The following is a 25,558-nucleotide window of genomic DNA, read 5'->3' on the forward strand; positions in this document are numbered from 1 at the left end:
ATGGGCCATTCTCCAATAAACCAGGATAGAGCTGGTTTAAAGACTTGATGAATAGCATTATCTTCCTTTTCTAGATGTTGTAATTTTCTTTTTCAAACGCTGGAATCTTAATGCTTGGCTTTTGCATACTTGACACGATCTCAAGATTTGTTTACAAAACTATGAAAACAACCCGACCTGCTCTGATACCAGTTGTTGGTCCTCGAATGTATTGCAGAAGGGAGGTTTGAATGTAATACTGATAAATTTAAATCTTAATTCAACAACCAATTAGAGATTTAAGAATGTCAGCAGAGTGAGATACAAACTAAGTTATGAACACTTGTAGTTTAACTTCACAAAATAAATGGTTTATTTATTTCGTTTCTCAAGGAATACACTTGTGTTTCACTCCCTTAGTGTTCTCTCTGTTTGATCTACTCAAGTTGCATTCATGCACACTTGCTCAAGCTTTGGTTCCTATACTTATATCAGAGTTTAACCAAACTTGGGCACCACGGGATCTCCAAATCTATAAGTAGACTTTTAATGGTCAAATATTGCAAAAGAAAACTGGTCAAATATTGTCAACTTCAATGGTAATTGGTGATTGGAGCAATAAAACTCTTATTTGGACATTCCAAATGAATGACTATTGTTGAATATAAGTTTACTGCTCATAGAACATGGAAGACTGTTAATGCTCATAGAACATTAACGTGAGAACATTGGCTACTAAAATCATTATTATAAATGAAACATAACAATTGAAAATATTTAAGATAGGTAGTATTGGAAAGTATTGTAGAAAAAACAATCATAGGTACTAACATGCTCACCTTCATCTCGCTGAGTATTTTCTGCATTGCTCCGAAACACATGCCTTCTTCTTTTCAATGTAGAACTTATTTCAGAAGCATTGTATCAAACATATCGTTAGGACTTTAACAAAAACAGAATCTTAGCTACTTAATTGAGAAGAGGACCGTGAAATCACCAGAACCCTCACTGTTTATGGTTGGAAAATTGTCAAGCTTAAGATGATTATAATTAGCCTGTAAAATAAAAGATTATCAATCAAATTCGCATATCGTGGTTCCTGTTGAATAAAAATTATCAATAAACCAAAAGGTGAGGAGATGATGTTTTTACCTTTTTCATGGAGAGCTGAGATAGATGAACTGCTCTTCTGGTGCAGCTTTAAAATTGAAATTGAACCCAGGATGTATTTTGAAATTCGAATTGCTAGTGAAATACAAACCCAGCTGCAAAGCGATACAGATGAGGAAACAAATAGACCTCCTTTCAATTTGACAGCGAATGGAAGATTTGTATGCATGCCAAATGAAACCATGGCAGAGCTAATTTGTATGTTTTGAATTGAAAATCACAATCAAATTGAGTCCACACTGGCAAAAAGTATAGAAGAGGAAAGGATCAGAGTTCGAGTACAATTTTTGATTGAATTTGCTATTTGTCTGGTAGCCAAAATAATTCACAGAATCACAGCAAAGAGATGGAAATGTTACTCAGCGGCACGTGATTACCCAATATTTGAGTAAAGTTTCGCCAAAGCCAGAAATAGAAAGTGCACATGGGTTGTAATATTGTGTAGTCAACATTGTAGTCAGTTTTAGCAAATTTGGATGACATTATTTGTAAATAGATATGAAGATTGGGGATAGGGGTGTAAAAAGGCTTTGAAAATGGATTCAAGATTTATGATTTAAGGGATTACGAGCTTAAAATATCATAAAAGTAAAAAAAACATAACGATAACCTAGAAATATACTACTAATAATAATCTAGAAATATACTAAAAATAACATGTTTGTTGGTCTTCAGAAAAAAAAAATATGCTTCTTGATATTATATGTAATACAATCAATATCAATCATCAATATACTTATATAAAGGAGAAGCGAGAAGCGTGTAGTTGGCGCCTCTCACATCGTTCCGTTCTATTTTTCAATTTTTTTGGAATTTTTGGATGAAAAATATCAAAAATTAGAACTACCTTTTTTAGTTTCGGGTATATTATAAGCAAGTTTTAAAATCTGATTTTGTTTCAAATTATTTATGGAATATATTAGTTTGAAAATTTTATTTATTAATAAAAAATAATATAACAAATATAATGTATATTTTTATATTAGCAAATTTTAAGCACCAGAACATTTCATGGGGAAAAAAACGGAATCTGACAAATCGCTACAAGTCCCCAGTTAACCCAATCAAACCAACCCGACCCGAATACAATTCCCGCTACACTCAAATTTGCCTCCTCCTCTCAACCGAATCCTACACAGAATTTGATTTAATCACCCTATATATAAAAGCCCTTCTTCTTGCATGTAAAACTCATTCTGTACACACCCAGAAAGTAAATTAATAAAATTAGTAAAGTTTAAAGATGAAGATAGTTCACAAAGACATAAGCCCTAATGGCCCTGGGAGTGTTAAGGTATAATCAAGCTGATTTTTGTATGTTTTGTGTGGTTTTGCTTAATGGGTATTTGTTTTTATTGAAAACTGGGATTAATTTGTGTTGGTTTGGTTTCCAGATGGTTCCTGAAGAAGCAGATGATTTGTGGCTGGCTTATAATTTAATTAGTAAAGGTGACAAGGTGATGGCTGCTACTGTGAGGTACTTTTTGTTTCTTTCGGTTTTTCGTGTTAGTCGTAAATTTTAGCGAAGATGTGATTTTTGGTAGTTGGGTTGCGAAATTTGGTGGGGGGAAGTAAAGTTTGTGACTTTATGTCCTGTATGATGTTCTTGTTTAAGGACGTTATTTGGGGTTAAGTTTGTTGTGTATTTAGTATATTAGAGTAAAAAGTTGCAAAGAATTTAAGGTGGAATGAATTAATTATGTTAATTTCTGATATCTTTATAAGTTTCTAGTATAGGGTTTACCAAGAGTTGGATATATATATATATATATATATATATATATATATATATATATATATATATAGTCCTATGCCAATACAAACGAGTAGAATAGAAACTAAATAGAAACCAATGCGATTAAGTAGAATGATGCGGGTTTTGGGACCGGGGATGGACCCCGAGATGGGCCTAGACGGGGTCTACGTGGGGGCTAGTAGGGCCGGGTCGAGACCTAGTGGGACCATGGTGGGGCCAAGTTTTGGCTCTTAAGACTGTCTGGAGCATGTCCAGGGCATGTGAAGAGCCTTGGCGAGGCCCTAGCGGGCCCGGGGTGGATTGAGTGGGGTGAGAGTGGACCCTAGGTGGGTGATGACATATAGGGGGTGGGTGATGACATATAGGGGGTGGGTGAGGTCATTTAGGTATAGTTTCTCTTGGTTTCTATTTTAGTTTTTATTTTAGTGGTTTGTATTTGAGCAATTGCCTATATATATATATATATATGTATATTTATATACATGTATTGCATTATGAAGGTAAAAAGTGACTGGATATGTTAAATTTATTGAAGTATATCTAATCCTCTGTTATGATTTTAGAGTAATGGGACATGTGTTTTTGTAATAGATGCTTACTACGAGAAAGAAGCTAATTTGTGCAAGAACTTGTTGTAGCAAGAGGCCTAATATTGTAACTGATTACAGTACTATTACTATTGAATGTAATTGTTTTTGAACATTTACTGCTTTTTTGACCATGTATAGTCTTGCAAAGCCTTCAAAAGCAGTTTCTGTTTTCCTTATGTAAAGCCGAAATTCAAATTTTAAAACCTCATATAAGCTATAATCACCTTGGCAGCATTATTCAGCTTGTGAATATTTTTGAGGTTTGGCATAATTAACATATATCATCCAATTAACTTGTTTTCATAATATATATATTTTAATTTTTTGCAGGAAAGTTTTGAGGGAAACAGCTTCTGGCGGTAGAGATTCAGAGCGTCTGAAATTGACGTTGGAAATCAAAGCTATGGTATGACCATGCATCACGAACAATGGTTTAGCTTAGCTTCCGGAATGTTAATATGTGGTAGTGTTAATATAGTATTATAGTTTTCTATAAATTGTGGTGTGTATACTGAGGAGATTATGTAATGCAAGTATAAGAAATAGATTATTTACATACTTAATACGAGAGAAACTTTTAATTAGGGATGAAGCTCGAATCACTACGTTGATTGGTATCCCTGGATGATTTTCATTAAGGGCTCATTTGGCAAATCTGAATATAAAATATCTAAATGATTAAAATAGCTGAATGAATAATCTTATTTGAGAAAAATATATTTGAAAATGTCTGAATGATATTAATTTTTATTTTTGACCTGAAATAAAAAAATTATTTAACATAATATTATTAAATATAAAAATTGCTTTAAACTAGCTATAATATAAATTAGTCGTTAAATATAAAGTAAATATAATATTACATGAAAATCTATATGAATGTTATAATAAAATTAAAATTAATTTAATATATTTAAAAGTAAATGCGATATTACATAGAGATATTGTTTAGAATTGTGTATTCTTTTGATTATATTTAGGTACCTTGCACTTACAGAAAAAAGAAGATGAAAGCGTGTAAAACTGGTGTAATTACAGAAATATGTTGTCTGAGCCATGCAGCCTCCAAATTCTACACTACTCGGTCAGCAATTATTTTGAATCATTCTGCCTCATCAGCTAACTAAATAATATACCAAACAGGCTGAGCCATTCAATTTATATTTATTCAGCCACATTCAGGTATAAACAAATGACTCCTAAATCTCTTGTACTTTAAGGTTCTCTCGTAGGATAATAATTTGATTAGTATAAAGCACTAACCTGTTGACCCAAACAAAATAACAAATTAAATAATTATACCTTTATTTCCTCCTGTGGCTCTTGTCCAATTCTATGACTATTGTGATCCAGTAGTATTGGTATGTAACTATACTTAGTTGCTTGTAGGATTATAACTTCTCTTATCCATTTTGAAATATTTCTTCTTTTCTGTTTTTTCCTTTTAGCTTTAAATGTTTTGTTAGCCCTAGAGAACAATATATTGCAAGAGTTATCATTCTATATATATGCATATAATTGCATCAATTGAGGAATTTTGAAGCAAATTGCGGCATTGCAATACAAGGAATCTAATTAAAATATGTTCCTTGTTATGAATTTCTACATAGGATGTGGACTATGACAAAGAAGGATCTTTATTGCGTATACGAGGAAAAAGCATTGTGGAAAATGCACATGTAAAGGTATGCACAATATAACATAAAATTGATATGTAACATTTAAGTTTCATTAAATTTATTAGTGAACATAAAGCGATCTACTTCAGATTGGAGCTTTCCATACGCTTGAACTTGAGCTGCACCGACCTTTTGTGCTAAGAAAGGTATGCTTTTCTCTTGTTATTGCATCAGTCAAAATTCTGTTATTGCGTCAGTCAAAATTGAAATGCCTATCTGTTTAATTCTTTCATTGTTCATGAAGATAAATGTTTGTATTAATTCGTGGAGGTATCTTCAGGCTAAGACTGTACTAGACAATCATTGTGGGTGCTGTAATAAGTATCAAATGGGTTGGCAAAAGTAATATATTAAAAGCCAAGTGTAAGCAATATAATGAATAATTTTGGCACCAGTGGTGTCAGATAATTTGTGTTGAAGTGTTTGTATGCACATATAAATTTTTATTTGTGTCATTTATACGTTAGGAGGTGTGTATACATGTATGCTGGTAGTATATGCTTTAACTATCTACTTATGGATAAACAAAAATTTGAACGTAAGCTGTATTTTCCTTCATTACCTGCTGTGTTTATATTGTATATCTGTGCAAAATGGATCCTCCTCATCGGGAATCAGTGCTATATGTAACTAATGTGCACAATCAGGCAATTAATTTTAATACCACTTGTACTTTCTATAATGCTTAACGAGGATTGTCTCTTCAACAGGTGGTTTGGGATACAATGTCATCAGATGCACTCTATCAAGCCTCTGGTATGCAATTGCGTTTTCAAATTTTGTTTTTTTTTGCTATTTACCTGGTTTGCAGTTTTAACTATAATTTTTATAATGCACATGTTTGAAGAATATAAAGTATAGCATGCCCGTTAGAAGTCATGCTAAGATGAATTATTCGAAACTGCCATGTATACTCTTTCGTAGCTCTCTACTATTTCCTGACTTTATTTGTCTGTCTAATTGTCATGTAATCCAGTTAGGCAGTGCTAATCTCTAGATTGTTAATGCAAATGTTTGTTTTGAATTTCGTGGTGCCATTAAAAATTGTAATAGGGTTGTAACTTGTAGCCTTTAAGTTGAATCGAAAGCTTGGGAAAAGATTTATATTTTCATTTGCTCAGTGGATTGGATTACTTTTTTTTTTTCTTCACAATGGTATCTCAATTAGAATTTATGATGCAAAACCTGTTTTGCATATTTGTGGGGTTTTTTCAATTTTGTGCATGTTTTGTGTCTTTTGTTTGCAGAAGCTGAAAGTATGAAATGCTTTACACCTCCTCACGTGTTTTTTGTTGTATACATAAAATTATGATTCTAGTAATTCATCTCACTTTTTAGCTGTCATACAGATCCTTCTGCAAGTGCTGATCTGGCTGTGGTTATGATGCAAGAAGGGCTAGCACAAATATTCCTCATTGGAAAAAGGTACATTTGAGTGATTACTCGCTTCTCAATATGTGTTTGTTCATGTGATTCGAAGACTTGGACCTTTTTTCTTGTTACTCTTTTGTTTTCTATACTTATTCTTCGTTTAGCATATGAGAGCTAAGGATGTCTAGGGTGTAAGAATCTAGGAGAGCATTTAACTGATGTTTGGTAATATATATATATATATATATATATATATATATATATATATATATATATATATATATAGGTTTCGAATTCTTTTAGTTGTGGTAGAGATCTTAATTATGAACTTGCATGCTCATTACTAAATTGTTCAAACATTAGAAACTTCATATTTATGATAAAGATGGGTAATTAGACACTTGCTGCCATCTAAAATGTTTTGGCACTTACTCCGAAGGTACCAAATCTTTAGGATCATCATAGGATATACTAAATATGAATTTCGCTTAGCTCTCCTTTGCTGCAAGTATGTTTCTCTTGTTGCCACTTTTGTAAGTCTAATCACTTCACGACATAAGTTTCCCTTTATATAGTCTCTCCCCACGCTTCATATTTTTTTGAAGACACTAAATATTTGGAATTTTACTATTTAAGCTTTTCACCTTCTACATATAATCTTGACTTTAATGGACTTGGCGTTCTAACTCAAGCTTTTGGTTTAAAAGGCAAGATATTAAAATAAACTGCTTCTGAAAGAATAATCAAATTAAATTATGGAATTGATAAATAAACTCCAACATTTACTAAGCAAGCCCCAATTGTGCTTGGAAGTAGTTGTAGATCATGCATAAAAGGTTGTCCACTTTAGAAGGAATGTTGTACATCATGCACATGATTTTGTACATGGAGCTTTCGAGTAAATTTTAGGGCTTACTTATCGTTTCCCTTATGTTAGTATCAGTGTAATTATACAGGGACATACTCCACTACAAACTTCTCAGCCTTCCAAAACTACAAACCAAAATAATTTACCAATATCGACATGGGATGCACTACAAGTATAAGTAAGACTCGCCAAATTATTATGCATATATAATTTGTAGAAAAAATACACAAGTTGACCAAAACATACCTAAAATCACCAGGTATATAAACTCCTTAGTTTGTAGTTTAGGTTATGATGATTTCTACTTTTAGCACAAACCTGATTATATATACATATTGTTTAATGTGTGTCCTGCTTACAATGAGCACATTCAGTTATTAATATAAAAATCTGAAACAACATTAGTCTAATTTCTTTGATTTGTTTTTCTGTATATGGATACTTGATGAATATTAATGAAGTGCTGCAGTCGATTTGCTATAATATCTGTAATTATTATCTGATGAGTTACAAGAATGCAGTTATTCTGTGTATGTTTTTAGTTTGAGAACTTTTTGTTGTATTCGTCAAAATTTGATTTCTGTAATTTGGTGATTTTTCAACAGTGTGACAGTAATGCGTTCAAGGATAGAAGCTTCAATACCTAGGAAGCATGGACCTGCTATAGCTGGTTATGACAAAGTATGGTTCCAGTTTCCTATCCATATGTATTAAATTGACCAGTTTCATTTAATGCAAGTTGTGAGGGTAAACAGTGGTAGTTAGTATAGCTGTGTATATAATGATTATTATTGAATATTTCCACTACTTGGTTTACAGGCTTTGGACAAATTCTTTGAGAATGTCGCACAGGTGAAAGCTCAAACCAGGACTTATGACTAAGTCTTGTTATCCTACAGAGAAGTTATAAAAAAATTTCGGCAACTTAAAATTTTCTTTTTGGGTGTGTTACAGGCTTTCTTGAAACATATTGATTTTCAAGTTGTTCGCTGTGCTGTGATTGCAAGTTCAGGATTCACAAAGGCGAGTTATTAAATTCTTTAATTATGTATTTGGTCCTGTTTAGAAACAATTAATTGCGTAAAGGGGCCATGCCTTGTGTAACTTATCTGCTTTTTGTACAGTGGAAGCTTTGAAATTGAGTTCTCAAGTTAACAGTTTGCATAAAACTGAAGTCATAAATATTTTTAAATAATTTAATAATCCGGAGCTATTTTCCAATTTGTTTCAGGATCAATTTCATCGTCATTTGATGTTGGAAGCAGAAAGGAAGCAGTTGAGAACTATAATCGAAAACAAGTCGCGCATAATTCTTGTGCACACGACCTCAGGATACAAGTATGTCTACCTCACTCTTTTATGAAACTAAATAGTATCATTTTTGAAGACTTTTAACACAAAGTGAGAATCAATTTCAACATTTTAACCATTAAGCTCATTATCAGTTTAAGCAGAATTTTGGTTGCAAAATATGCCTGATTTTATAGGCTTGAGAATCTGCATGCTATACAATTGTGTAAGATTGGGGATTCTTTAAGGGGACTAAGTTTGTAGTAGTATAACATGAGCTGGTAATTCCTTTCATAAGATTCTCAATATTCCCTTCTATATGTCAAAGTTAGGTGGAAGCAAAGAAAAAAGTTAATAGGAGCTTCAGAAATAGGCGTGAACTGTTGATGGTTTACAGAATATAGGTTAACAAGCTCATCTCGGTTTAGTCAGTTACTATATTGTATATTTCTTAATTTACTTTAGTATTAGTATTTGTTACCTGAAAAACAATCTTATAGTTGCCCAAAATGACGGGACTGACAAATGAGCAAAACACTATAAACCTAGCAAGTAGCTTTCGTTTATCTATCCATTAGTGCAATATACTAAACAGAAAGATATTCGAGGGAAAGCGGCATGTTTGATATTCTTCCCGCATGATGTGACCTTTTTAGTACTTCAGAAATACTCTCTCCGTCCCACTCATTTCTATACAGTTTCCTTTTTAGGATGTCCCATCATTTCTATACATTCCAAAAATAGTAACTTTTTATAACATAAAACACTATTACAACCACTACTTTCTTCCACTATCTCCTAAATATAATAATAAAAACACTATTACACCCACTACTTTCCTCCACTATCTTAAATCTATTATTAAAAATAAATGGGTCCCACCACTTTACCCACATATCATCTAACGTTACTCATTTTTTTACACTTTTTCTTGGTCTCCGTGTCCCATACAAATGTATACAATTGGTTGGGCCGGAGGGAGTAATTGGATGCCTTAAATTTCTCGCATTTGGTTATGATGAGTTAATATAAAAACTGTGTTATAGTAGTTTTATGGGCCCAGGGTGTCCAGTGGGCTTAATGTTTCTATTGCTCGGTCTTTTAACCGCCTACACACATAGTCATTTTTTTGTGAAAATTGTTATTGACATGTAATTGCTTAATTATTGCTCGACTTATACACAGGCATAATTTAAGAGAGGTTCTGGATGCTCCAAATGTGATGAATATGATAAAAGATACAAAAGCAGCACAAGAGGTAATTTTAGAAACCGAGGTGCCAAACTATAATTATCAGCTTTCATATCAGAACTTCTCATTTTCTCTCCTTTGTTCCTTCATGGCATCTGCTCTTTCTCTTTAATCACTAAAACATATTTCCTTCTGATTATTAAGGCCCGAGCACTTAAAGATTTTTTCGCCATGCTTTCAAATGTAAGTGTGTGCGTGGAATAATACTTCATTTCATGTAAAATAGAGGTTATCACAAATTGTAAAGAATGTTCATCACTCCTCATGGTTTACCAGTGTTCACCTGTCTATATATTTATGTATGTGCTTATGCAACAGTGGTAAGGAAAAATAAGGTTGGATAAAAATCTCACGCTATACAAGGAAAAGTTAGGGTGGATAGCATTAGTAAATGGTCTATGACATATTTTTACACAAAAATAGTTATACATGTATGGGAATATTAATGTTTCACTTATCTGTTTCAAATTGTACTTACATGTCTTTTCCTCTTTTTTAATTATTTGGAGTAGGATGCATATCGTGCATGTTATGGACCAAAGCATGTTGAAGTTGCCCACGAACGCATGGCCGTGCAAACACTTCTCATCACTGATGAGCTCTTTAGGTTAGTAATCTTTTGTATCTATCCTACAAGTCTTGCCTGATGTCCAAATTCTGGACTTTGTTTAAAGTGTTTATTCAATTAAAATGGCACTGCTCCCTCCCTGAACCACAGCAACAGTTTTACTTAAAAGGGGTACAGTCTTGCAGTCTATAATTGACAGTGATTCATTTATTTGCAGGAATTCTGATGTAGGAACAAGGAAAAAATATGTCAGTTTAGTCGATTCGGTAAAGAATTCAGGGGGCGCTGCACATATATTTTCATCAATGCATGCTTAAGGAGAACGTAAGTATAGTTTATCTTCCCTCTTGCTATAAGTTACAAGTTTGAGCTTACATCGATACTTATGGCTACTTAATGTTACAGCCCCTCCAAATGATTATTATGCTTCTACTTTTATTATTAATTATCACTAGACTAACTGGATCACGATGTAACAGAATTGGCACAGATAACTGGAATCGCAGCAATCCTTCGATTTCCATTATGCCCTGTTTGGTAACCTTGATTTGATTTCAAATCCTGCATTTGTTCAAATCTACTGTTTGCCAAATTCTATAAATTCTAGATTTGGATTTGTTCAATTCCATCAAATTTAAACAAAAGCTAAAACAAAATAATTTGAAATACTAGTCAGCAAAGTGTCATTTGAAATCAAAAAATAGAAGACAAACTCCATGCCTTCACTTCGGGCTGCTCGCTCATCTTCTCTCCCTCGCCCCTCTTCTCTCCTGCCATTATTCCGTCTCCGCCGAAAATTCAAAGGTGCAATTCTCTCTCTCTCTCTCTCTCTCTCTCTCTCTCTCTCTCTCTCTCTCTCTCTCTCTCTCTCTCTCTCCCTCCCTCTCTCCCTCCTTCTCCCTCTCCCTCTCCCTCTCTGCATCTATCCTTCTCCTTGTCTCTCTTGCTAGTATTGGATTATACGCATCTTTTCTCTCTGTATACATTGATTGTTGTCATTTTATTCCTTAATTTGATATCTATATGTATATATGTGCGTGTAATTGATTTCACTGCTCTCATTTTTGTAATTAGGGTTTAACATTGAAGTTGTTTGTTTTTCTTTATCCTTGTGTCGCATTATCTTCTAGATGTCACAGCCTTTAGAGTTAAGAATGTCTGTAGTTACCCTGTCTTAGTTTACTATTCTGGGGGGGCAACACTTGATTGACATTTAAGCCATATGTTTTGGAGTTCACCAGCTATATGCAAACTTGATATGTGTTTTTAAAAGAGGAAAAGAAGGTAAGGAAATGATAGAATCTGAAGATTTTAACAATTTGGTTGCTCCTTTACTTGGTTCCTAAATCATGATATCGCTGCTTTCAATTTCCTAAAACTCTGGCTGTCATATCCAGAACTATAATGCGGTCTAGAAATTTGGTGGAATGTTTTTCTAGCTTTTTAGTGTGGTCTCGGTTTGTACACAGAGAAACATGCTTTTCTTATATAGGCCCGGTGCCCAAATTATAGTAGTCAAAGCTCTTCCTAATTCCAGCTAACTCCTAAATTTTCATGTCAGCTTCTTCCTTATCCAACTATACTGCATCGAATAATAATAGAATAATAGAATAAGATTTTGTCTTTCATCAAGATTTCAATTTCTTATCCTTTCATATTCAGTTTCTTGGATTCCTGATTAAACTTCTTCGACGCAATAGAGTCCAAGGTGTGGAAAAAACTTGTTAACATAAGAGATTCGTGTAAACGTTTGAGGGATGATGAAGATATGGAGTTAGTTACGATAGTTGCGGGTTTTATTGTGGTTGTAGCAGCGGTCTCATATGGTCAAATGTATGGTCAAATGATGAAGATATCAAAGTTCTGCAGGAGAAGCAGTAATCTGCTCTGCTCTGTTCTTTTTAAAGCTGTAATCAAAGTTCTGCATGAGAAGGATTTGATAGAAAGTTCCATTTAAATGCATTTACGTTGTTGTGCTTCTTAAATTAAGCAGTGATAAATTATGTAATGCTAGAATTACTCTGTCTTAAGCAAAAAAACAAAATATCAAACATAGGAATTGTGCTAGAATTATGTGCTATCAACTAAATAATTATGAGCAGATTTCTTTATCAACTAAATATCTATGGCCTTAGAACAGTATATAGCTGTGGCCTGTGTGCTTGTAAAGTATTCTGTATCAATTACCAAATAAGCATTCTTTAGATAATATATTTGCAATGCTACATTGACAATAATTAGCTCACTTGTATGTTTTGGTCTGACCAATCAATGTTTCTTATTATATTCTTGTGATGCAATGCTTTGGTCTGATAATATATTGAAATGTTTCTTACTTGTGATGCTTTGGTCTGTGCAATATAAACTTGTACCAGACATGTATTTCAGATTACTAAGTTCACATTTTTCTAAGATAATTAATAATTAATACTGATCATCATTTTGCTCTTCACATTTCAGATTACTAAGCATTTCAAAGTGTATGTTAAGTAGTGTGTATGGTGCGTGGTCAGTGTCTTACTTGTGTGTCTGACTAGATTCTGTATTTGTTGAATATATTGATGAGAAGTGGAGTGGTGATAGCTCCTCGATTCTCCCCTCTGATCCTTATGATCGTGTTGTTGCGCGATTCTGGGCTGCGTATTTTGATGACAAGGTACATTTTTAAATTTTGATTTCGTAAGTCACGTTATTTTAACAATGCGTAGAAGTTTTCTCATTTTTCTTAAGATTTTTCTTAATATTGTCGCATATTGCAGGTGGTTCCAGTCCAGAGAGCGAAAGGGTGGCGTTGATAGAGCAGCTAGCGGAAGGATTGGTGCCGCTGGAGGAGGCTTTCAAGACATGTAGCAAAGGGAAGAGCTACTTCGGGGGAGATAACATTGGTTACACTGATATTGCTGTTGGAAGCTTCATTGGATGGATCAAGGCAATCGAGAAAATGAGTGGCATCAAGGTTCTGGCTGAGGCAAAAACACCGGGCCTCGTCGGATGGGTGACCAAGTTTCTGTCGACTGATGCTGCTAAGAAATTTGTTCCGGAGCCTGAAGTGTATGTTGAGCTTCTTAAGAAGATGCAGGCTTGAGCCTGAGCTGCATAAAGGAACTGGGGGTGTGTCTGTTTGATCCAATAAGTGACTTGTGTTTTCTAGCAAGTTTATGTAGTATTAAAATCATAAGATAAGTACAGATCGCTTGTAATATTTGAATTATAAGTGTGAAGTACATGTTATAATAAAGTATTTACTCATTTTATCTTGGATTTTATTTGTAATTTTGAATGAGATTAAATATTTATCTCATGTGTCGTCTACTTCAAAATATTATTTAGATAAATATTGAAGAACGCATTTGTGATTAAATTTGGAGTTATGATTAAGTTTTTAAGTAAAAATTTGTTTAAATTCCAAATTCAGCTTTTGAAATACTTAAATAACCCAAACAGTGGATTTGGATTTCAAATCCAGGATTTGAAATTCTAATATTCCCAAACAATGGATTTGGATTTCAAATTCTGGATTTCAAATTCTGAATTTGAAATCTCACATTTCAAATGAAATCTGTGTTTTCAAACGGCACCTTACCGGATTTGGACGACATTGAAATGTGATGGCATAGCTGTAGAGGAGTGAACTGATATTAGATTATTCACAATAACTTATTTTTATTTAATCTTGTACAATAACCATGAGTTTTCAGATGACTTGTGGTATAATTTTGTTAGCAAAGGCCATCGTGCCTTGTGTATGTAGTACTTGTTAGTAATTATTTTGCCAAAGGAATAAAAAAATTATATTCCAGTATTGTTGTATCTTTGCCAAAATGCTAAACAGGTTCAACAAATTTTAGATAATGTGTTTGATTTAGAACTCTAATTTAGTCCAGCGTTTTTAACCAACATTGTTAGTGATGCTATAAACAACAAATGTGTCATTTGGTATGTTCTCAATTTTTCAAAAATAATGTTTTAATTTTTTCTGTTGTTTTGTTATATATTTTCTGAAAACCTTGTTTGAAAATAGGACCAAACATCACATATGTTTTTAAAAACAATTTTCCTGTATAATTTTTTTTTGACAAATGCAAGAAGATTTTATTAACTTGAATATAGTACGGCCGGGACAAACCCCCAGCTATCGATACAACCAGGTGGTAAAACAAATAACATATTAAAAACAAGTAGCTGATTTGTTTCCTGATCGTTTAACACATAGAATTTAAGAACTCTTGAAGCTAAAAACAAAATCAAAGAAATCCCAAGCGATCCAACTTGCACCAACATCTCTGGAAATAGTAACATCGCAATTGACCATATCACATAAAAACTATTGTTAGCCCAATGTTCAAAAACACCAATCACATAAATTGAGATTGGGGAAGCGGCACCACAGCTATCTACATGTCGGACACCAACTATAGACATGCCGAAAGCACCCCAGCTATCTATATGCCGGATACTAGCTATAGACATGCCGAAAGTATAAATCCGTGAAGGATGAACAATCTTTGATTGTGAAAGGTGAGCTATTGCAATAATCACCACCGTCTCAGAATTGATACAGTTTTTGCAGATCACCAAAAATATCAATAACTCGTTTTCAACAGATCTAACACCATATAAACTCAATCACAATTAGACAAAAACATAACAAAACACTCCAAAAAGAGAGACAAAGCACACACTCTAAGAGGAGAGACACACAAACACTCAAAAGTTTGGGCTTTATTGAAAAGAAATTAATGAGAATAAAGGATAAATGAAGGGGTTGGGGCTTTCCACCGGAAAAAACCAGTGGAAACCCCTTGATTTATTTGAAAATAGACAAACCCTAGATTAGAGGAGAGGAGGGAGGCGGTTATAATATATTTCCTGTATAATTTTAGTTATGAAACCGTAGACCCGCTCATAAGCTGAATAAATGGTTCATATTTCTGTCACTTTACGAAAGTTTTACTTAGGTACACAAAGAACTGATATTAACAATCCTAAATCTTGAGCCCGACTTTAAGGAGCTTCTCTGATCATATAAACCCCTTAACTAAAAAGTATGTTGTATATCAAAAATAAAAAATATAATCAATTTTTGAAAATATCACACTCCAACCATTCAGTTTAGGGCTGTCAAAAAAGTCCGAAAAATCCTATATCCATCCGGAAAATCCGTATTCGTATCCGTGATAAAGCGGATATTATCCGTATCTGAGTCTGGCAATTCCGGATACGGATACTGATATAAGCATATTCGTATCCGATAATATCCGAATCCGAAATAAAATATAAGTGATATTTAAATATTATATATATATATATATATATATATATATATATATATATATATATATATATATATATATATATATATATATATATATAGGGTAACACTCCATAGCATACCCTCTTATATGGAGTTACGTAGCACACCATTATAAATATATACATAATATATATTTTATTATATTTTTTATGAAATATAATTACAAATTTTGATTATTAAACCGAAAACGAAGTTATACAATTTTTTTATTCCAAAGATCATCTAAAATTATGCAATATCTCAACATGATTCTATAACAGAATAATCATCATCCAGAATTATTCTGTTGTGGAATCAGTTTCGAAAATATATTTTTTTAATCAAATTTTAAATGTTAAATTACTTAAAATAGATTTATTTTATAGTATTCTATATTAGAAACACGTTTTATATGTATTCTATAACAGAATTTATAGTAAAATTGATGATTTATAGTGGCGCACTATGTAACTCTATATAAGGAGTCCCTCTCTGGAATGTTGGCCTATATATATATATATATATGGGTTTGTTCAAATACAAACCAACTTTATCATAAAAACCTAAAAACTAATTTCAAAACTAAACAAATATCCCCCCAAACTCTTAAAAACTAACAATATCACCCCCTAGCTTTGCCATCAACTTCCCCAAATTTACACTTTCCACCCCGCCACGTCACCACGTCACGTCAGCACAGGGGGTCCCCAACTGCTGACGTGGCACTGCCACGTCATACCAAGTATTAATTACTTAGTAGAGCTTATTCTACACTTTCAGCACTTGAGTACTGATAGACAAACTTGAGTTATTAAATCTTTCTGTGATTATAATTGATGATGCACTTACATCTCTTCTTCTCATGCAATTATCTGCTATTCTTTATGTTCTATATTTGGTAGTTTGCTCCATTTTAGGTTCTTCAAGTTAGTACTTAGTAGGCATCATTTACAAAACTTACAAGATGGGGTTATGCAGGTATTAAAATCAGGTCCGGGCTTGAGATATTCCGGCCTCAGTTGAAATCAGTTTTCGGTCTTTATCCGTGTACTCTAAAAAATATTTTAGATTATATATTCAGTGAATGTAATTATTATATTTTTTTAATTATTTTAAGAACAAAATATAATGTGATGTCAGGATTTTACATTTATCTATATCCGTTAAATTAATATTTTAAAAGTTCAAATTTAATATATTGTTGATGGGAATCGTACGATAGACATTTGTATGAATTTCGGTTCACATCCTGACAATTTTAAAAGATGAGGGTCTTTATGTACCATACCAAAACAACAAAAAATACATGTATTCGGTTATCGTAGGTTCTTAGGCTGTGCTCACTTGGATGGAATTGAATGAGGGGAGAATGGAATGAGAAATTATATACAAGTTTTAAGGAGAAAAAAGAAAGTGTGAGATAATAGTGACAAAATATGAATGCATTTAGATTTCTTGTGAGGATGATTGTAAGGAAACATGATGTAGAAATGGAATGAGCATTCCTTCCAAAAACATGTGAGTTAAAATAGTAGGAATGGAATGATTGAAGGAATGAAAAATATATACACTTTCTTTGATAAACACCATTTTAGAGTACAAAATTCATTATATTCTCCCTCTATTCTATTCAATCCGAGTGAACACAACCTAAGGATATAAGGATTCCAAGTTGTGAGATGTTAATTTAATAGGGTAAAATCAGCATGAGGAAATTCCCAAGGATAATTCATCAGTTGGAGTCTTGAAGATTATGGACAATTGGACATGGTAATGGCCATTTTGCTTTTGGTTGTGGATGATTTTAATCTACTTTGTGAAAGGCCAGTGCAATATTTCGATTATGTATCTTTTAACGGAAGGCATGAAAAACTGGATAAGCAATTACGAGAGGCCTTTTCCCTTGTAGAAAGAGTATAACTAAGGTACGACAGTTTTGTAACAATATTATCATGCAGTTAATAGTTTGATGCTCATTATGCATGTGACTTTCTTAGACTATCAGATATTAACATTTTCATCATTTTTTTGTTCTAACTGGTATGGCCAAATCGATTTACACTGTCCTGTACATTTTTTAGGCAATGGATGAACACGTAGACATTGTACATTACTTGCACATTTGGCAGTACTGTTAATATGAAAATTTGATGCAGCACACGTGTAAGCTATCAACTAATGTTGCTGTTCTATAACCCAACTGATTAGCTTGTGGAGATTATACTGATGGGAAGAGTGTGTGAGGACTTCTTTAGTCGCTTTCTATATTGGAATGGAGTGAGGAGGGGTAGACAAGTAGAGCCATTTCAAACAAGGTTAGAATTGCAGTAAAACCTTTTCCAAATTATATTTTGCGTAACCAGGTCCAAAACATCTTTGTGGGGATTACTGATTTTTCATTCTCCCTTTTATTCAGGAGTCACAAGTTTAAACAACATTTTTCAAATATAGAAATATGAGTGGTGTCCTTGAATAGTAGACTTGCCTGGACTTGGAAGGAAAATACAGGTACTGGTGTTAAGATATTAGTTACAATGCGGTTTTTTCCAAGTGTAAACTTAAGTTTGGAATGGAGAACTGAGTTATAATTTAATGACTAGAAGAGCATGATTGTGTTGGAGTGATCTTAATTCATAATTTTAGTTAAGCTTTGATCTGTTAATAATTAATTCTTGATTTTTCCCAGTCACCACCAAATCTGTGACTAGAACAAGTTTTATTCCTCCAAATACAAGGGATGTTTTAGATCAGGGATTACCACCTCACCTTACGTCTGCCTTCTGCTTGAAATCACACCCTTTTTTACCTGAAGGGAGACATATTAATTCTTTTAAAGATTCCAACTCTTTGCTCCATATATACTATAAACCGGCGGCTCCTAATTTGTATAGGCAGCAACTTGTACCAAATTCTTTCTCCTTGCTCTGTTAGTTTTAGTTGCGTGCCTCTGGTTGCTGAATGATCATGAGTATTCCCAATAGTTCTATTACAGCCTAGTGTCCTCCGAGTAGAAGCTTATATGGAGAAAACTTTGCAATCTCTTAACCATTCCCATGGCTACTAAAAATCACAACTTATTGAACATCATCTTTTAGTCCCTATGTGATCTCTTCGAATTTCCCCAATTTTATGATTTGGCCAGTTTCTTTATATATCACTAACACCTTATTTGACACAGTATTCTGAAATTATTTATAAAAACATTGCTATCAGGAAATATAATGATACTAATCGCATGATCCTCCAATGTCACTACGAGACCTGTCATTGAATATTATAAAAACATTGCTATCAAGAAATATAATATTGACAAAATGAGAACAGTGAATTCTTCAGTCTGAAGTTTTTTTGGGTCCAATTTTATAGTGCTTGATAGTGGGTTCTTTCTACACATTACCAGGAAAGGTACTATGTAAGATAGCAGCTGATCTCGAACAACGAAAGGAAATGTACTCTTCCATGTCAATGTAAGGTATGCTTGCATGTGATTTTAAGCCAATATTTTTGGATAGATATGAAATTCTGGTGGGGGAATTGCAGAAATTATAAAGAAGGGAATAACAGTTTAGGTTAGATAAATACTCAGTCCAGAATAGTCAATACTAGGGAGTGATGAAGTCGTGGCTACTAGTACCAGAGAGGTCTACAGAAAAATATGTAAATGATAATCTATGATAAAACAGTGTCACTGATGTGTATAATAAAATGGTGAAGATCCAAGAACCGGGCTTAAGTGTATAACTCATGAACTTATTGAAAAAACATGGCATTTCTGCATATTTATAAATAGCATAACTATTTTGTCTGGACAAATGTTTAACAAACAGAAGGCTGTCCTAATAAAAAGGAGGACCTCAAAAAATAGGAACAATTTAAATTTTGACCTATATACCATACCAACATCATCTCCATTATCATACTTTCTTGGGACAGGGAACTCATTGGTGTACTTCACAAATGTAGATAGAAATTGGAGGGGTTTTACTTCGTGAAAGGAGCACAGGTTTGAAGAATAGCACATAGCCGGATCAAAAGATCGAGGTACCCTATATAATTTGTTTATATATATGCAGTTTCATTGTTTCATAACCTTGTTCTTGGTCCAATCCATATAGAGATTAGAGAGACATTTATTACTGGTCGCTTTATTTTCAATGGGAATTTAAAGTTCCCGCTCTAAATTTAAGCATGTAGTCACCAAAACAGAGACTAGTTTTTGGGATTACTATTTACTAGCATATATACAAAGAGATTATCCACTGATATTAGTTTGTTTTTTACAGCTTAACTGAATTCGGATTTAAGGCTGCTATTCTTCCAGGCAAGTCACCCCTTCTACTCCCTGTAAAACTCCTTCACACTTTCTATTTACAAGTACACAGAATCACATCAAAATGGGACAAGAAGACAGACCTTCCTCCAGATATGAGGATGAAGCAACGCCTGTGTGGAAACTTATTATTGTATCAGCCATTGCTGCTGGTGTTCAATTCGGCTGGGCCCTCCAGCTCTCCCTTTTGACACCCTATGTTCAGCTTCTCGGGATTCCCCACACCTGGTCCGCCTACATCTGGCTCTGTGGCCCTGTTTCAGGCATGTTAGTGCAGCCAATTGTTGGTTACTACTCTGACCGTTGCACTGCTGCCTTTGGCCGTCGTCGTCCGTTTATTTTAGGTGGGGCATTATTCGTCGCTCTTGCTGTCGTTTTGATCGGTTTTGCTGCAGATATTGGTCACGCAGCCGGTGATGTCCTGACAGATGAATTGAAGCCACGGGCCATTACAGTGTTTATTGTTGGGTTCTGGGTACTAGATGTTGCTAACAACATGTTGCAGGGGCCATGCCGGGCCGTATCGCCGACACATTTTTTATGGCCATTGGTAATATCCTTGGGTATGCTGCTGGTTCCTACCAAAAGCTACACACATTTCTCCCATTTACAAAAACTGAGGCCTGTGATGTCTATTGTGCAAACCTGAAAACTTGTTTTATCATTGCTATAATATTACTCATGACTATTACACTAGTAGCAATCACTTTAGTACAAGAGAAACAACTGACACCTGAGGAAATCGAAGACGATGGCTCAAGTGGAGGCGTCCCAGTTTTCGGACAAATATTTGGTGCATTTATGGGATTATCACGTCCGATGGTAATGTTACTAATTGTGACATGTTTGAACTGGATTGCATGGTTCCCGTTTTTGTTGTTTGATACAGACTGGATGGGAAAAGAAGTGTATGGTGGAGTTCCAAATAAAGGAAAGGCCTATGATGCCGGAGTTCATGAGGGTTCACTAGGATTGATGCTTAACTCAATTGTCGTGGGACTTACATCCTTGGTCGTGGAGCTCACTCTTCGCGGAGTTGGTGGTGTGAAATTGATGTGGGGGTTTGTCAACTTTTTACTCGCAATAGGGTTTGGTATGATGATATTTGTGACAAAAGTTGCGGCTTCGCAACGCCAATACGGTCCTGATGGCGATGCTCTAACACCTTCTGCTGAAGTTAGGGCTGGTGCTCTTGCTATCTTTGCATTATTAGGAATCCCTCTTTCGGTGAGTGCATACATCCTTACAGGGAATGTTGGATTGTACATGTACAGGGGGTGTTTGTTTACGACTTAAAAGCTCAGCTTCTGGATTTATAAGTTAGAAGTTAAGAAGCACTTCTAAAAACTTAGGAATGCTAGCTTTTGTTTCACGGCTTCTGCTTCTTTCCCAAACACTTTAATCACTTATAAGTCTTAACTTACTTCAAACTTCTATTTCACTTTTGTACTTTAACCAATAATTACTTATTTTAAACTCACTCAAACGGCCTTATAGTATTTGCTAACAACCACATTTTGGATACAGGTCACCTTTAGCATTCCATTTGCTTTGGCATCCATTTTTTCAGCTGGTTCTAAAGCAGGACAAGGTGAAATTAGCTCAAAGCCTATTTGTGATTATTTAATTCTTTCGATAAACTTTCAATGAATTTATCTGAACTTTTAATGTACAGGTCTCTCTTTGGGAGTCCTGAATATCGCAATTTGTATACCACAGGTATAATCTTATTGTTCATATACATGTACCTCGCATTGATTTTCTACATAAATCTTAAGCAACTGCAAAGTGGAAATGCTAAAAGGTTAAAATGAGTTTGCCAAATCCGAACTCGAAACTTACAATAATAGTAGAAAAATGTTACATGCACAATTGGGTACAAAAACATTCACAGAATGAATATGTGTTAACTTGTGATTGGAATGGGCCCCTGCAAATGCAGATCATTATCTCTCTTACGAGTGGACCAATAGACGAGGCTTTTGGAAATGGCGGAAATTTGCCAATGTTTGTGATTGGATTGTTCTGCGCTGCACTTAGCGGCATTTTGGCGATAGTCTTGCTTCCAAAGCCTAAAACATCTGCCAAAGTGACTCTTGCACCTGGAGGCCACTAGATCGGTGTATGCATATATATATTTATACATATACGTTCAGATGCACGGCCATATACATTATAAATGAAGAATTCATTTATAATGTATATGCTTGAAAGACAAAGAAAAAATGTGCTGTGTTTTTTTATATTTCTGCACATTTTTTGCCAGGTTTATATATCTAAACCTGGAATGTTCATGTTAGTCAATACAACGGAGCAATGTGTTCGTGTCAATCAATACATGAAGGGGGAAGGAACTATCTGTTGAACGAGTCATCTATATATTAAAATGTTCGCAAGATTATCAAGATTGTCAATTTTTTGGGACTGTTTTATAATCAACAGCATTTTTGTTTATATTGTACTCGACTAAATTGTTATCTGATTATGTTTGATGAGAAATCTTTTGCGAATTGCCAGAATGAGCAGGCTTAGCTTATGCAACTTTTCAAATCATTTTCTTTTCTTTTTTCAGATACTGCAAGAGTTCTCTAAGCTTAAAGATCTTAAAAGGAATTATGCTGAATATAAATGAATATAAGGTTACCACTGGCAAAATTTATATGTAGGACAAAAGAAAGAGTAAAATTGTGACCGTAAATGTAGTCAAATTTTAATAATATGAACAAGTTTTCAAATCTGTAAATTACTGGTCAGATTTTTTCCGCGTAACATTCGGCCATGCGAACTTGAGAAGAATTTAAATCAAAATATGGTTGAAATTCGATATTTTATATGAAAATGCTTAATATTGTTAGAATTAATATAAACCGTAATATAACAAACAATCGTTGTACCTGTAGCATCACAAATTAATCAGATAAACAGTATTTACGCTCTTTATAAGCACAAATAAATTTGTATACCACTTTGCTAACATTTTTGAATTGATCTATGGTGGGTTGTTGGTTCCGACAAATAACAAATATATACTAATTTGCTAACATTTTTGAAGTAATCTATGATGGATTGTTGGGTCCGGTTAAAACGCATGCGTACAATAACGGTTGTTGTTTCGTCGGCAGTTACCGACAGATGTGTTTCCGTCGATAAATTCCGTCACAGTAAACGGTTATTCAAGTAGTTGGCCAACCTTTGTTCCGAAAATTAGACCCTGAAATTCGAATTCCTATACAATAACGAAAAAAATAATAAAACAAAATCCCAGCACAATGTCATATTCAACGGCAAGTATAATGCAGAGTGCATAGACGAATAGCTAGCAGCGCCAAATGTCAACTTCATGTTTCAACTGCAAGAATCTAACCACTTGATTAAAAAAAGTCCTTAAATCTTAACTTAATCATTGTGTCTGCAGCTAAACACCATGAGGATAAGGACCCTATTATTTTTGTGACATTGCATGGGACAAAAGTTGACACCACTTCTGCATTAACAAGAAGAACAATATTCATTTGAGTTGAATTTCAATATGCGATGTTAACGACTTGTTTTGTCTTTATTGCTGCTTCTCAATCAGCTTGATTCTTTCAAACACAGGTTTCAATGTGATATCGATTTTTAAATGTTCTGATTCTGTTAAGTAATTGTGTTGAGAAAATCTTCCGTTAGTGACTGTGAAATTGTGTGACGAATTAAGATGTGTAAAATCGATTAAAAAAAGAAAAGAAAAAACCTTGATCGATTTGTGATTGTAGTAACAGGAAATCTTGGTAATGAATTCATTGTTAATTATTTAAAGATATATAATATATAATACGATACATATGGGGTCATATTCCTCTCAAAATTTTTAATCTAAGTATTCTTAGAACCCTTAACTTTATTTATAGTATTAATTAAGATCTTGCAAAAAGACCTTATTTATGTATTATATTTTAAAATTATTTTTGAACACACACAGCAATGCAAAAAGACACTGAATTTAGATTTAGATCCTAAAAATTTAATTAAAAATTAGATTTTGCGGAACTTTAGTAGCTCTAAGGTTCTATTTTAAGCATTGGTTCTTCCTTGAATGCCACCCAGGTCATTTTCCTCTTATAACCCTTAGAAGTTTTATTTCTAGTATTAGTTAGGATTTCACATGAAAAATATGTAGTATTATATATTACATTTTGAAATTATTTTTGAACACGCATAATAATGTTGAAAAACATATATTTATCCTAAAAATGTATTTAAAATTTAGAGTTCGGCATCACAACCTTAATGGTTCTAAAATTCTATTTTATGAATGGGTTTTCTCTTGAGCGCAACCCTAAAAAAATAATCATAATTTAATCACTGCAAGGTATTAGTGAAATATCAAGTAAGATCAAACCGCATAATGAACATAAATATAGATGAATGGAGTTGAACCCGAGTCATCGTTATTCAACACGTAATAAACGGTGATGAATAGATTTGAACTCGAGTCTCCCACTAAACTAAGTTGTAACAAGTTCATCTAAATTTTTAAGAAATACACATTATCACATGAGCATGATTTTATGTTATAATAAAAGTTATCTAATATGATAATAAGAAATATATGATATATACATGATTTGTCTTACACCAGCATATTCAGAAAATGGACAAAATTGATTGCATACGAGGCGCAGGACATATCTACATGACTAAAAAAATGCCCAATACAACTAAAACTATATTTACTTGATAAAGATGTATGTCACATCAAAACTTGAACACATAAAAGGAGAAAAGTTGCGCCCGCACGTAATGATACTTTTGACAAATTCATAAAACAACAAAAATGTTTAAAAAATACGCATATTGTTAATGTTAGTATCGAATCGTTTGTTTTTCTAATAGATGCCCCATTGTAAAAGTTGCTCCTTCCATTTGTCTTTTGTGCATTTCATTTCTGGCTAGGAATATTAGTGCATATTGTAGCTTCCTCACGAGATTCTTGTTCATTTTGTTATGTTTGCCATTTTGTGAAGGAAAATCGGTGAATTTCGAGACTGATAGCTTCTATAGTGAATCGAATATGTATCAGCTGGTTAGTTTTGGGTGAAAACTGAAAAGGAGAAGATGGATGTAGTAGGGGTTGAGAGCAGCTCCAATAGGTTACTTATCTTATTACTTATTAATAATATAAAATAATGAATTCTAAGTGAGTTTTAGTGATTTAGGTAATAATCTATTTTTAGTGTCAACTCCAATACCAATCCCTATATTCGTTCTCTTAAGATTATTTTAATAATAAATTTAAGAGAGGGGATGGGAAAAGGAGGGAAAAGACAAAGAAAAAAGGAGAGCGATGATTATTTTATTCATAAATATTAAATAGCTAATGGTCAGGGGTTACTTATAAATAGGTAATGGCTAATAGATTTGAGGTTGTGCC

General features: G+C 33.6%; 1 protein-coding gene and 1 pseudogene across 6 annotated transcripts; both read left to right on the forward strand.

Annotated features, from left to right (window-relative positions):
- Positions 1–2,148: 2,148 nt before the first annotated feature.
- Positions 2,149–14,361, forward strand: LOC108224377 (protein PELOTA 1). 6 transcript variants are annotated; one of them, XM_064079978.1, is made up of 19 exons: positions 2,150–2,443; positions 2,544–2,626; positions 3,826–3,901; positions 5,106–5,180; positions 5,264–5,320; positions 5,885–5,930; positions 6,524–6,599; positions 8,019–8,094; positions 8,233–8,265; positions 8,368–8,436; positions 8,645–8,751; positions 9,889–9,961; positions 10,099–10,137; positions 10,467–10,561; positions 10,740–10,850; positions 11,002–11,059; positions 11,195–11,326; positions 12,185–13,178; positions 13,282–13,783. In XM_064079978.1, the coding sequence occupies exons 1-15, from the start codon at positions 2,393–2,395 to the stop codon at positions 10,837–10,839; spliced, it is 1,056 nt and encodes a 351-aa protein (XP_063936048.1). In that variant the 5' UTR covers positions 2,150–2,392; the 3' UTR covers positions 10,840–10,850; positions 11,002–11,059; positions 11,195–11,326; positions 12,185–13,178; positions 13,282–13,783. The 6 variants fall into 6 exon arrangements, with proteins under 6 accessions (XP_017254455.1, XP_063936048.1, XP_017254452.1 ...); XM_017398963.2 differs by having other exon boundaries at positions 10,740–10,846; XM_064079977.1 differs by having other exon boundaries at positions 11,002–11,326.
- A 5,409-nt stretch (positions 14,362–19,770) lies between these two features.
- LOC108226718 (sucrose transport protein-like) lies at positions 19,771–22,357 on the forward strand (annotated as a pseudogene).
- Positions 22,358–25,558: the final 3,201 nt, after the last annotated feature.

The sequence above is a fragment of the Daucus carota genome, chromosome 6, assembly GCF_001625215.2.
Source record: "Daucus carota subsp. sativus chromosome 6, DH1 v3.0, whole genome shotgun sequence".
Taxonomy (NCBI): Eukaryota; Viridiplantae; Streptophyta; class Magnoliopsida; order Apiales; family Apiaceae; genus Daucus; species Daucus carota.